A 14,714-nucleotide genomic window follows, 5' to 3' on the forward strand; every position below is an offset into this window, starting at 1 on the left:
GGCGAAACTCAAACATGAGGCCCCCACCTACACACCGGGGGGGGCACGGAAGCAGTGCCATTGAATTCAATGCACCACCATGCCCCCTCCCGCCCCAGAACGCACAGGGAAGTTTTGTGAGCTATTGCGGTGCGTTCCAGAAGCTACCGCTCTGGAACGCATTGCAATTTGTGTGAACAAGCCCTTAGACACTGTGAATTTCTTCTTTTTTTTTTCTTTGCTACCCTGTATTTTTTATATAATCTACAAAGGTGCAAAAAGAAAAAAAAAACTTCAGAAAATAAAAAAGGTGCTTCACTGACCTGAACTCCATGCAGGCACTGCTCCTGATCGAGGGGTCAACTCCCGGTGTCCCACCGCCGGTATCTGCATCCTCCTTGCCCTCCTCCGATGTCACCGCTGGCTGCTGCAGGAGCGGAAGTCTCTACATCTTCACGATACATTGGGCGGGCGGGCTCTCTCCTCTGCAGGAAAAGATGAAGGGAAGTGGAGGAAGTAGTTCCGCCAGTACTCGAGTGATATGCCGCGTCTGAAGTCCCGCCGCGCAGCTTCTCCCTCTCTCTTCAGTGACAGATCCAGGAAGGGGGAGGGGGGTTGCGGTGCGGTGGCTGCGGGGGAATTGCCGGCGATCATTCTCCCCGTGAGGAAATGGCTGCTCCCTCCCAGCCCAGGGGCAGACTGACCAGAGGCAGGTTAGTTGAAGCTGCAGAGGCGAGCTAGGCGGCCGCGAGGCCCTCGTGAGCGCGAGGCCTAAGGCGACCGCCTAACTCGCCTAATTAGAGAGCCGCCTCTGGATAATTTATATGGCAGAGTACCATACTTAGAATGCGGGTCAGCACAGACTAAGTAATCACGAAGGGATCTATTCCCAGAATAGACGACACGGGGTGTATGTTTAACAGTCGGAGGCAGAGTCCTGTCAGCTCTCAAGATATTCATATTCCGTTGTAATGTGTGTTTGACCTGATATGAATAAGGGTGGAAGTTAGTTATAAGGAGAGTGTCATTAGGGCACACCTCCTTGGGTTTGGGGATTCGATACCTATCTCTGGCCACTTCAAGTGTATGATCGAGCACATGTTTAGGATAACCTCTATCGCTAATTTTTTTATACATCTTTTGTAGTTGTATTTCGCAATCCGTAGTGTCCGAGCAAATGCACATAACCCTAACAAACTGAGAGACCGGCAAAGAGTCTCTCAGTCTATCAGGGTGCGCACTGCTGTAGGAGAGCAACGCATTGCGATCAGTAGGTTTAGTGTATAGTGAAGTGGAAATCTGTCCCTGATTGATCGTTACCATTACATCCAAGAAAGGAATCCTCGAATGTGATATCTCTGGATTAAACACAATGCCCTCTACAAGTGTATTGAGGTATTCTAGAAAAATCTGTATATCATCATTGGGTCCTGAGCATATCACGAAGATATCGTCTATATATCTTGTCCATAATCTCACGTGTTCAAACAGTTCAGATGGATAAATAAAGAGATCCTCCAAGTATCCCATGAACAAATTTTCATAGGAAGGGGCAACCGAGCTGCCCATAGCAGTACTCTTTGTCTGGAGAAAGTACTGTTTCTCGAAACGAAAATAATTGTTCTCAAGTACAGTCCTCAACACCTCTAGAATGAAAGCTGTTGGCGGGGATGGGGACTCTCTCTGAGATAGGAAATACTCCACAGCTTGCAGACCCCCATCGGTGGGAATACACGTGTACAATGCAGATACATCCATAGTTAATAGAGTCCAACCTGGATAAAAAGTTTCAATACATTTCAATTTCATAATGAAGTCATTAGTATCACGTGTATAAGAATGGAGGGCTTTCACCACAGGTTGTAAAAAATGGTCTAATAGCATAGCTAACGGTTGTAATACTGAACCAGTTCCGGCCACTATGGGCCTAAAAGCAAGTGGATCATATCCCTTATGGATCTTTGGTAGGCCATATATTACTGGTGTGTGGGCATGTTGGTTATAAAGGCACTCAGCAATACCCTCAGAGATCCATCTCTGGTCCAGGGCCAAGTCGATCAGAGATGACAGTTTATTAAGGATAGAGGTTAAGGGATCACGTGGGATTGGGAGATATGTAGACAAGTCGGATAGAAGGTTGCATATACCCATTCTATAGTTGGCATAATCCATAATAATAATGGCACCCCCTTTATCCGCGGGTTTTATGAAGATAGAATCATCTTCCTGTAATGATTTTAGGGAGGTCAGTTCCACTCTATTCAGATTGGAGTAGCATGAACGATTATGTGTCCTTCTCCGGTCAGTGATGTTGCGAGTGTCATATCTGACAGTCTTGATAAAGGTCTCGATGGAAGCAAATTGGCCAGGTGGTACGAGTTAACTTTTATTTTTGAACTTGGTAGTGGATGAATCTATGCCTTTAGTGCAAGTTTGATGGCAAAAGTGCTGTTTCAACTTCAGGGAGCGTTCAAGTTTAAAGGTGTCAATTTTGAACTGAAAATCATTAAAGCGTGGTGATGGACAAAATGAAAGTCCCTTGCTAAGAACATGACTTTCAGTGTCAGAGATGGTTCTAGACGAAAGATTGATTATCGGACATTCTTGAGTCTTTGTTGTCTCGTATTGGTGGATGGCCCCGAATTTCTTCTTCTGTACTGTCTGGCATCTTATCCTGCACCCCAGCAAGGAGGCCGCCCTTTGGGTACATCTATTTTTTGTCCAATCATTTGGACATCCACATCTTTTCTCCTGTTGTTATTCCAAGGATCGTGATATAATACTCACGGTACATCATGGAACCACAGGGTGAACATTTTGAGAATACAACTTATACTTATGCATTCAATAAACGTGAAATTGACGCTATACTATTCCCTGCCAACCCAGTTGCAGCATTCGGCTCTGACTCTGCAATTGATCTCTTCAGAGGCCTGAAAAGTCTCAAGAAGAAACACGTTGATCTAGAATTACATGGATTCACACTCTCTGAATACTTCAGAGCGAAAAAAACATCCCAAGAGGGTTCCGTATACGAAATCAACCATAGGCAGACAGAGCAGAGACTTCTGTGACAAGTGGTGTGCAATCTCTACACAAAACTCGTTCAACTACATGCTCCTCATGATTGAGGAGATTAAAACACAGCTATGTCAAATTAACAAGGATATCATGTTACATGAGACCAAGATCCATAGCAAAATGGCAGATGACGCTGCCTTTAATGTTGAAATTGAAAAAAATCGAATCTGAAACAAGTACGTATGCTGATAAAATTCGTGCTGCTAAACGGGAGAAGTTTAAACAAGTATGCCAAGATTACCAGGATGGCTAAGGTATATCCCTGGCTTACCGGGAACACCTTTCAAAGACGACGCAGGGGTGGTGCCTCCTCACGTGGGGGAACAAGACAACATTTTAACAAACGAAATACTAGCTCTAGTGAGAGCGAGCGACCCACTCAAAATCCCTCCACGGACAGTGACGCACCATCAGTACAACTACAGGACACCATGACCATCACTGGATCAGCCTCTTCATCCACTCCTTTTTTAGGAAGGACCAGAAGAAACGCACCAGAAGAGGTAGTAAGAAGAAGAAATTCGGGGCCATCCACCAATACGAGACAACAAAGACTCAAGAATGTCCGATAATCAATCTTTCGTCTAGAACCATCTCTGACACTGAAAGTCATGTTCTTAGCAAGGGACTAATTTTGTCCATCACCACGCTTTAATGATTTTCAGTTCGAAATTGACACCTTTAAACTTGAACGCTCCCTGAAGTTGAAACAGCACTTTTGCCATCAAACTTGCACTAAAGGCATAGATTCGTCCACTACCAAGTTCAAGAATAAAAGTTAATTCATACCACCTGGCCAATTTGCTTCCATCGAGACCTTTATCAAGACTGTCAGATATGACACTCGCAACATCACTGACCGGAGAAGGACACATAATCGTTCATGCTACTCCAATCTGAATAGAGTGGAACTGACCTCCCTAAAATCATTACAGGAAGATGATTCTATCTTCATAAAACCCGCTGATAAAGGGGGTGCTATTATTATTATGGATTATGCCAACTAAAGAATGGGTATATGCAACCTTCTATCGGACTTGTCTACATATCTCCCAATCCCACGTGATCCCTTAACCTCTATCCTTAATAAACTGTCATCTCTGATCGACTTGGCCCTGGACCAGAGATGGATCTCTGAGGGTATTGCTGAGTGCCTTTATAACCAACATGCCCACACACCAGTAATATATGGCCTACCAAAGATCCATAAGGGATATGATCCACTTGCTTTTAGGCCCATAGTGGCCGGAACTGGTTCAGTATTACAACCGTTAGCTATACAGATTTTTGTAGAATACCTCAATACACTTGTAGAGGGCATTGTGTTTAATCCAGAGATATCACATTCGAGGATTCCTTTCTTGGATGTAATGGTAACGATCAATCAGGGACAGATTTCCACTTCACTATACACTAAACCTACTGATCGCAATGCGTTGCTCTCCTACAGCAGTGCGCACCCCGATAGACTGAGAGACTCTTTGCCGGTCTCTCAGTTTGTCAGGGTTATGTGCATTTGCTCGGACACTACGGATTGCGAAATACAACTACAAAAGATGTATAAAAAAATTAGCGATAGAGGTTATCCTAAACATGTGCTCGATCATACACTTGAAGTGGCCAGAGATAGGTATCGGATCCCCAAACCTAAGGAGGTGTGCCCTAATGACACTCTCCTTATAACTAACTTCCACCCTTATTCATATCAGGTCAAACGCACATTACAATGGAATATGAATATCTTGAGAGCTGACAGGACTCTGGCTCCTACTGTTAAACATACACCCCGTGTTGTCTATTCTGGGAATAGATCCCTTTGTGATTACTTAGTCTGTGCTGACCCGCATTCTAAGTATGGTACTCTGCCATATAAATTATCCAATAAGCAGGGATGTTACAGATGCCACAATTGTAGCATCTGTAACTCGCTTATCATCGGTGACTCATTTTGTCATCCACATACAGGGAAGAGATACTCCATTCGCAGTTATTTGAACTGTGTGTCTGACTACTGTGTATATATACTAAAATGCCCTTGCTCACTAGTATATGTAGGAAAAACAATTAATGCCTTTAAGAAACGCTATCAAAAACATAGAAGCGACATTAAATTGGCAATTGAGTATAAAAGACAAGGAAAGGACATTGACCCAAATAAACCGGTGGCAATACACTTTGCCCAATTGAATCATCAGACACACGAACTTAAGGCAATGGTTATCGAACATGTGCCGAGACCCCATAGAGGTGGTAATTGAGACAATATATTAATACGTAGGGAAGCCTTTTGGATCCACACACTCAATACACTAAAAACTAGAGGACCTAATACTGCCTTGTCTCTTTCCTGTTACCTGGTTGACTAATGTCAGCGCTGTATCATTTGATACTCATGTGATTGTTCTTTTATTCTTCTGCGATTGTATGCACTAGCTATTCACTGATATAAATATCCCTTCTCAATTTATTAATATTGAATATTAGAGAATCTTTGTATTTTTGTACTGATAAGACACCTTTTTTTGTACTGATTAAGGTTATCCTTATATAGCTAATTTATATTAAATTTTTTAGCTAATCTACTGATATACTTTATCTTCTCTGGGTTTATTATTATCCGTGATTTGACTGGTGCATTTTTCACATACTTATGTATTTGTTATTATTCCTCTGTTTGTTCCCCTTCTTGGTTCTATATATGTAAATAGGTTATTTTTGTTTGTGCACCTCTGTCTTTTATCACTTGTTATTATATGGTTTATTTGCTCCTTTTGATCCGGGAGTATCAATTGTTGTGTCTGCAGAGTAGATATATTATGCTCTCTTGTTCTTCCCACACCCGAGTCAGCACCTCTGGTGTATCGCCCTGGCGCCTGCGTCGTGTGATGGCTGAGAGTTGTCCCTCTCTGTCTCCCTAGTGACCGATGACGCGTATTGTCCGCGCCGGCACATTGGGACGAGGGGCTGAGATCTATGCACTCGTTTGCGATATCAGACTGCAATGCCGATGTTATCGAGTGTTCTATGCCTATGTTGCGGTTATGTTGGCTACTCTGCAGACACAGCATCGACCTGGATCATCTGGTTGTGGGTATGATTTATCAATTACTTTTGTCAGTTTGATTGTGTTGTTTTTAAATGGTATTGTATTTTTAAATATGGCGTTTTTTGCCGCCGTTGTGACATCACTGGGGGTGTGGCTATGAATAATGGATTAACTTCATGGGGTATATATGTGGTGTATGAATGTTACCATATTGTCACGTCTTTCTACCTTGAGGAAGGGACCCTGCGCGGTCCTGAAAAGTTGGCTTTTTTTATCACTGTGACGTCTTTGTCCAATAAAAAAGGACATATTCATCTTTACTGCTGGTGATCTGCTTCTTTGAACTCCGATATAGAACGCTGTATACAACACCGATATAGAACTCCGATATTGAACTCCGATATAGAATGCTGTATACAACTCTGATATAGAACGCTCATATAGAACGCTGGTATAGAATGCTGAATAGATCTCTGCTATAGAACTGATAGAACACTCTCTTAGTTGTTTTTTTTTAAATAAATTCTTTATTTTAAAGTTTGCAATGGTACAATCAATCAGAAAAGGACAGATATAATAGACATACATTCAGAGTCAAGGCGTTGTTGGCAATATAAGGACTACCTGAGATAGGGCACATAAAGCCCACAACAGTTATACGTAGGGGTCACATAGGCAGTGATCTTGCATCCAGTAAATTATGGGCACCATACGCATTATAACATATTCGTAAATAGTGTGAGGTCTCGGGCACAGTCTGCAAAAGCAAAATGCACATTTTGAGGAGCAGCTAGACTCCATGAGGACACACGTTCAAGAACAAAAAGAAAATCTGAAGAGAAGAGGGATTAAAGTGACAGGTGAAGGAAGGGAGGTAAGAAAAGAGGATGAGAGAGGACCAACAGAGGCCATTATAGCTATAGATACATGTACCAGGTCCGACAAAGGGGTAGGGTGCAGTATTCCTTCTGGAGACAGTTGTGATACGATGACATCTCAGATGACAGGTTTTGACTCAGGGGCCTTCCACTGCTTTACTACACCTGTGCCTTGATGCTTTTTGGTTGTGTTTATTATTGGGCTACTTGTGGACTAATCCACTGGGGGAAATACATGTGGGGTGGGGGCAGAGGGCCTCATACTTATGTTGACATGTAAAATATAGGTTATTATAGAGATGGCTTACCTTAACTCTTCTTCTCTACAGGTATACCCGAATCCCCAATGGGATCCCCTTTACTTGGCCGATAGCCCTTTGATGGTTTCCATTGATAATTAGCAGCACTAGTTTAAGCTTGCTCTGTTCGGCAGTTGCTACGCTCCCTGGACCGCTGGTGTTACCCTCCTGCGTGGAGGGGAATTCAGGGGGACCGCTGCGTTCCTGGCTGGACTCCGGGAAGGGGAGAGAGTGATGGCTGCGGTGGAGGGGGGACCCTTGGGACTGGGGCCTTGTACGTTACTTAGACGAAAATAGACCACACTGAATCTACAGTGCAGGCAATACTGAATCTCATGCTTGATCGTTATCACCTGACACTGATAGAGATTCATAGAGTACATCGAGTCCAAGGCCAGCGGGGAATGAACTGGGACGGCCCTAGAGATGTCTTGTTTCGAATTGTCTACAATTGGCGGCGCCATCCGCAGTCATCCCAAGCACCCTTCCCCATATTCGGTAAGGAGTGCAACAAACCTTTCGTCATTGCTATGCCTGATGAAGGTATTGCCTACACTGTAGATCTGAGGTGCACCCCAGTTGTGGATTCAGGTATACCCCGCAGACGCACGTTGTTACGGCGATTCCTATTCTCGCCATCATCCATCTTGAGATAAAGGAGGGCATATGCTCTGTACTGGGCTGCAGCTGCCGATTTAAGAGCAGCCACACTTTCTGCCAACTCAGCTGCTGTCACCCTATCTAGTGGTGTCACTCTGTGTGAGACTGTTTCGATCTCCCTATGCAGTGTTCCCTCTACACGCTGTGCCAGGAGATCAATGTCCTCTTAGGTAGCCAGGGATCGCAGCACCACCCGCAGATCATCCCCTAGCACTGACACCAGCAACAGCGATATCTGAGTGGAGGGATCCGTTGGGAACGGTGGGGCAGAGTCCAGAATCGGTGAGCTTATGGTTGACTGCTCGCCTTCTGATCCGCCTCTGGGAGAGGGGATCGCTCCATACCTGACCGCAGTGTGCGGACCTCTCCCGCCTCGTGGGACGCAAGATGGCCGCTCGGATCTAAGTGCTGAGGGGAGGCCGCCATGGTGTTCGGGGCTGCCAGCAAAAACTACACAGGAATGGTGCGCCCGGTGAGCCGCTTGCTTGTCCTGTGTGACTTTTCCCCCCTAGACATGGGGATCGGGGATGGATTGCTGCTGTCAATTAGCCTGGAGGATACGATCGGGATCAGAGCTCAGAGCGCGCACACAGCTTCACGGGCTCCATTGCTAGACTACGCCCCATTCACTCTCTTAGTTTAACTCCAGCAACACACTACGTAGGGCTGCGGTGTAAGCAGCCTTATATAGTGTGCTGCTGGGACTTAGCTATGAGCCATGATTGGGCAAAGTCATCATGACTTTGCCCAATCATGGCTCTAACAGAGTACTGAGACCTGATTGGGCAAAGTCTTGCACCTGTGGTCAGGTGCAAGCCTTTACCCAATTAGGGCTTCACTAGGCGCATTGCCGCAACAGACCGCCGAACACCCTTATAGTTCATATGTTCGGCGAACACACGAACTAGCGATGTTCTAGTCGAATTCATGTTCGACTCAAACATACAGCCCATCCCTAGTAGGTAGTACTCATTGAGAAACTCTGATTTACAGTAATTAAGTCCCGTGAGGTTCCCCACTTTCTAAAGGCATTTGTAGGCTAGGCATTTATAAAATCTCAAAAATAATTTTTCCTCTCAGCACTATCCTTTTCAAACTGGAACTGTTATCTGTTATTTACAGGTCCATCTCCATGGTGACAAATGTGAGACTCTCTGGGAAAAAATTAGCCAGAGAAGAAAAGGATTAGCCTGTGGGGGCGATGCAGAGAGCTCAGCAGTAGAAGCATGCAAAAACACACACACACACACACTAACTTTCTAGAAATGATTTGGTTTTCATTGCAATGTGCCTTTGAACTTCTTAGAAAATTTGACTACTTCGGGAAGAATCAATTCCCTAGCACAACCCCTTTACTCCTTGCAATTCATAACACTCTCCTCTTCTGGGATGCCCTAAATAAAAAATAAATCACCTCTTATATTATTTTTCACAGCTCAATCACCTAACTACCATAGTGTATGTTGTTTTTTTTTTTTTTATCCCATGCTTCTGTGGAACCTAAACTGAGATACAGACTTTACAGCTCACTCCTCTTCATTCCCAACCATGATCTGCAAACGTGATGGCCTCTTGATTGACAGCTCTTATCTCACTGCCCTTGCGTTTTCAAGACACCAGAGAGAATACAAGCAGAGGGGGGTAGCAGACTCTCACAGGAATCACCATATGTGCTAGAACTGGAAGGGAGCCTTGTTTTGTGTTGGGAAGCAACTAAGCTGTATAAAATAATGCAAGGTGAGACTTCTTTAATCTCTGTAATGGCTCAGCTACTCAACCCCTCCCATCACCTTCCTATATAACTTTCTATGGAATGAGGAGGAATATTATAGTGACAGCTCTGAGTTTGCTGGCATCACACACAAGGAAGGCTTTTACAGGTAAAGAGCATGCACAGAATATGTTAGAATAAATGAACATTGTATTCTTACACAAAGATTGTTGTTTAAATAAATGTTTTGGTGACCGGGTCTCTCAGTGCTAAAAACAGAAAATGTGAAAAGGAAACAAATTTCCTGGCAATTGGGTATAAAAAGAGAAATGTGATTTCTCAGAACATTATACTTATAATAATGTTTTGTCTCCACAGATTATCTCATCAGCTGGAGGGGCTAATGATGCTTTTCAAGATACAGAAGGAAAGGGACCACTGGACTGTTAGAAGGCTGCTGACAAAGATAGCTGCTGAACAGCTGTTCTTGATTTGTCCTTTGCCACTTTTTAAGTAATCTAAGTCTCTGTTCAGTTGATATACGTGGAAGGTTATTTGTAACAATCCTTTTGGCTGCAGAATGAGACTCCTTGTGGTGGAATTAATCCTAATTTGGGCGTTTTCAGCTGAAGGAGGAATACCAGCTGTGCCATGGAAGGTGCAGTGTCCGTCACAATGTGTGTGCCAGATACGTCCTTGGTACACTCCAAGGTCAGCCTACAGAGAGGCCAATACTGTAGACTGTAATGACCTTTTTGTTTCATCTGTTCCAAGTACCCTGCCAGCTGGAACACATACACTTCTTCTGCAGAGCAACAACATTGCACACTTGGATCTGCAAGAGTTGGTTTATCTGAAAAACCTAACAGAACTGGACTTGTCTCAAAACAGCTTCTCCCACATCAGAGATTTCAAAGTCAGAGTTCTTCCAAACCTTGTAAGCCTTCATCTTGAAGAAAATCAGCTGGAAAGCCTACCTGATAACGTTTTTTTTGGACTTGAGAGTTTAGAAGAATTGTATCTGAACCATAACCAGTTGTCTGTGATATATCCTCAAGCATTCTCTGGACTTCGACGTCTATTGCGCCTGCATTTAAACTCCAATTTATTGAGAAGCTTAGACAGTGAGTGGTTTAAAGAAATGCCAGCCCTAGAGGTATTGATGGTTGGTGGCAATATGGTGAGTTTTATTCTGGATATGAATTTTAAGCCACTGTCCAATTTAAGAAGCCTTGTTTTGGCAGGTATGGGGCTTAAGGACATATCAGACTTTGCCCTTGAAGGTTTGCAGAAGTTAGAAAGTCTCTCTTTTTATGACAACAAACTTATCAGGGTGCCCAAGGAAGCCCTGCAAAGGGTGCCTAACTTGAAGTTCCTGGATCTTAATAAGAACCCATTGAGCAGAATTAAACAAAAGGATTTTGAAAATATGTCTCAGCTAAAGGAACTGGGGTTAAACAGCATGGAGGAATTAGTATCTATTGATGAAATGGCTCTAGTGAATCTGCCAGAACTGACCAAGCTGGAAGTCACAAACAATCCTAAACTATCCTTCATTCATCCTCGAGCCTTCCAGAAACTTCCGCGTATGGAGACATTGATGCTTAATAATAATGCTCTGAGTTCATTGCACAGAGATACTGTGGAATCACTACCAAACCTGCAGGAGATTGCTATGCATGGCAATCCACTGAGATGTGATTGTGTTATTCGGTGGGTGAATGCCACAGCACCTCATGTTCGTTTTATGGAGCCTCAATCAACATTGTGTGCTGAACCTCCAGAATTAAAACGCACACAATTACGATTAGTCCCTTTTCGAGAGATGAGTGACCATTGTCTGCCCTTAATTCCTGTACCAAGTTTTTCTCCACGCGTGCGTGTATCCAGTGGTCAGAGTATCACATTACATTGCCGAGCACTTGCTGAACCAGAACCACAAATTTACTGGGTCACACCCTCTGGGGAAAGACTTACAGTGTCTGCACACTGGGGTGGCTACAAAGTACAAGAGGAAGGAACACTAGAAATACAGGTAGTGTCATCAGCTTATGCAGGTGTATATACATGTGTAGCTCAAAATCTAGTGGGAACAGATTATAAGAGCGTATATCTGATGGTCAACCAGATATACCCAACTAGAGATGACCCAGTGCAACTGCAAGTGGGAGAAGTAGGTGAGCGTCATTTATTACTCTCCTGGACTCCACCTCTTAATGCCCTTGGATGCAGCCTCCGCTGGAGTTGCTTAACGCCAGGTGCAAGCGTAGAGCAGGCAAGACTCCCTGTTGGTCTGAACTCATACAATGTCACAAGACTTCTTCCAGGAGAGGAATGCAGAGTGTGTCTTCGAGTTTCTATTCTTGGAGGCAGAGTGAGAACAGCTTGTGCCAGTGCTAGAACAAGAGACACTGGCACAAGTTATAAGCACAGAGGGCAAAAAGCTCTTACTGCACTAGCCTTCTGCTTACTTTTGGCTGTGATTGGGTTACTTGCACGCTATCGTCCTGGTAGTAGGACAGACCCTACATCAACATGGTTTCTCACTGAAAGACTTATTTACCCACCCATCATACATCAGTGGGACAAAGACAAAAAGGAAGAATGTATCTCAGGCATCAATGTGCCAACAACCCCTCTGTGGTAATACATTTTCACCTGAGTAATCTCTGACACTTTCCCAGAGAACAAACAATTGAGAGTAGTGCCTTGGAAGGGAAGTAAAAAATTACCCTGGAATGGATGTCAGACAGACAGATAATGAGGCAAAATCACCATGGGATGAGAACTATACAGAAACAAGCAGTAAGGGAAGTACAATCATTTTTTACATACCAGGAAACATATAAACCTAATGAGAACTTACAAATGTGTAACTGCACATATAAAGAACAAAGAGCCTGCTGTGCGCCAACAAAGTAATCATATTGAAAAGTGCATGAAAGACTACTACCCTGTGCTTTTTAAAGCTACTGTCATTATAAATGATATAAATATAAAGGAGGTGTCTATGATACAGAATGTTGTGAATTTGTTGCTGTGCAGTATTTTGGGACTCCAAATGCCTTGGGACTACAATGCAAAGGGTTATTCCCCTATTCATTCTGTGGTTAAAATAGCAGTGTTGCATAAATATTAAGAGCAGCTCACAATAGGACTGCTTGATCAACTAATGTATAAAACTCTAAGTGCAGAAACACAACCTAGAAACAAGAAAGCATGGTTCCCCACATGTCAGTTCCAAGAAGTAGGGGAAGGTGTGAACACGCCATTTGTTTGGACTGTATGAAGCTGAAACAATCTTGGACTTCATAGAAGCAGGCAAGCAAGATTCATCTTTAAATTCTTTCCCAGCTAATATGTACAATTGTGGTGGCTATAATAAAGCTGTAAATAGCTGTCAGTGGTTCAGAGATGGTAACAAAGCACCACATGTTGTCATAAGGAGTCCTAGATAAATTTCTCAAGGGACAAAACATAAGAGAAAGCAATTTTGTAACAGATTGTCAATACTAGCAAGTTATTTCTCCAGAGCTACCATTCAGATTCCAAATGTAATTTTCCAGGGGAGGTTTGAATCAGATTGTTAGCTATGGGTAAATAATAGACATGTGCGATTAGTTTCGTTCCAAATCGAAATTCGGACGAAATTTCGGAAATTCGGATGTATCCAAATTCCCAATTACAGATATAACGAATGCAAACGAATCCGAATTTCCAATTCCGAAATTCGTTAGCGGTAGTCTGTACGAAATTTTGTTTGTTGGACGAGATTTCGTTGCAGCAAAGTGAGATTTGAGGAAAAAAACACCTTTTTTTCCCTCTTAAATGTCACTGTGCTGCAACGAACGAACGAAACGAAAACTAAATTTCGACCGGACTACCGCTAATAAATTTTGTCCGAATCCCGAATCAAATTGAATTTCGTACCCGAATCCCGAAAAACTAAATAAAGCAAAATCCGAATCAAAACGAAACAAATTTTTTGCCAGTGCACATGTCTAGTAAATAATAGTTTTTGGTATCAATACTTCAATCAACGACATTGATTGTGGTTTGCAGCGAACAAAATATTAAAAGGTATAACAATGAAGCACCATAACTACCACTGTTACTTGTGCAAAGTGCACCTCTTTACCACTATAGAAACATGACATTCACAGGCAGTTTATCATAGCTGTTATAAGCACAGCTAACACGAAAAAGTATTGTTCAAATCAGGTTAAAAAAAACAGATGATACCAAATTTTGATCTATTTCTACCTTGTGCATGGTCTGGTCTATGGAAACGTTGGCACAGGTCACATATACAGGTGAAACTCGAATAATTAGAATATCGTGCAAAAGTTCAGTTATTTCACTAATGCAACTTAAAAGGTGAAACTAATATATGAGATAGACTCATTACATGCAAAGCACGATAGTTCAAGCCGTCATTTGTCATAATTGTGATGATTATGGCGTACAGCTCATGAAAACCCCAAATCCACAATCTCAGAAAATTACATGCAATCAATAAAACAAGGATTGTACATAGAACAATATCGGACCTCTGAAAAGTATAAGCATGCATATGTACTCAGTACTTGGTTTGGGCCACTTTTGCAGCAATTGCTGCCTCAATATGGCATGGAAGCTGGCTCAATATGGCATGGAAGCTATCAGCCTGTGGCACTGCTGAGGTGTTATGGAAGACCAGGATGCTTACCTCTACATTTCCCCGCTGGCCTCTGCACTGCGTACATACTGACCTCTGACCCCTACATTACACCGCCGGCCTTTGCACTGCGTACATACTGATTGCTGACCTCTACATTTCTCCGCTGGCCTCTGCACTGCATACATACTGACCGCTGACCTATATGACCGCTGCGCACATACTGACCTCTACATAACACTGCTGACCTCTGCGCTGCGTTACATACTGACCTCTGCACTGTTACATACTAACCTCTACATTACACCCCTGATCTCTGCACTGCATTACACACTGACCTCCACATTACACCGTTGGCCTCAGCACTGCGTACATCCTGACCTCTACATTACACCGCTGACCT

At 43.2% G+C, this 14,714-nt stretch overlaps 1 protein-coding gene across 1 annotated transcript; it reads left to right on the forward strand.

The window, feature by feature from the left end:
* The first annotated feature begins 10,036 nt into the window (after positions 1-10,036).
* On the forward strand, positions 10,037-12,539 carry LRRN2 (leucine rich repeat neuronal 2). The gene has a single exon (XM_018567819.1). The coding sequence runs from the start codon at positions 10,235-10,237 to the stop codon at positions 12,299-12,301; it is 2,067 nt and encodes a 688-aa protein (XP_018423321.1). The 5' UTR covers positions 10,037-10,234; the 3' UTR covers positions 12,302-12,539.
* Positions 12,540-14,714: the final 2,175 nt, after the last annotated feature.

Source organism: Nanorana parkeri, unplaced genomic scaffold (assembly GCF_000935625.1).
Source record: "Nanorana parkeri isolate BGI_ZX_2015 unplaced genomic scaffold, ASM93562v1 scaffold1098, whole genome shotgun sequence".
NCBI lineage: Eukaryota > Metazoa > Chordata > Amphibia > Anura > Dicroglossidae > Nanorana > Nanorana parkeri.

Excerpts from the sequence above, each read along its gene's own strand:
- LRRN2 (XM_018567819.1), top strand. The coding sequence starts at position 10,235 with ATGAGACTCCTTGTGGTGGAATTAATCCTAATTTGGGCGTTTTCAGCT.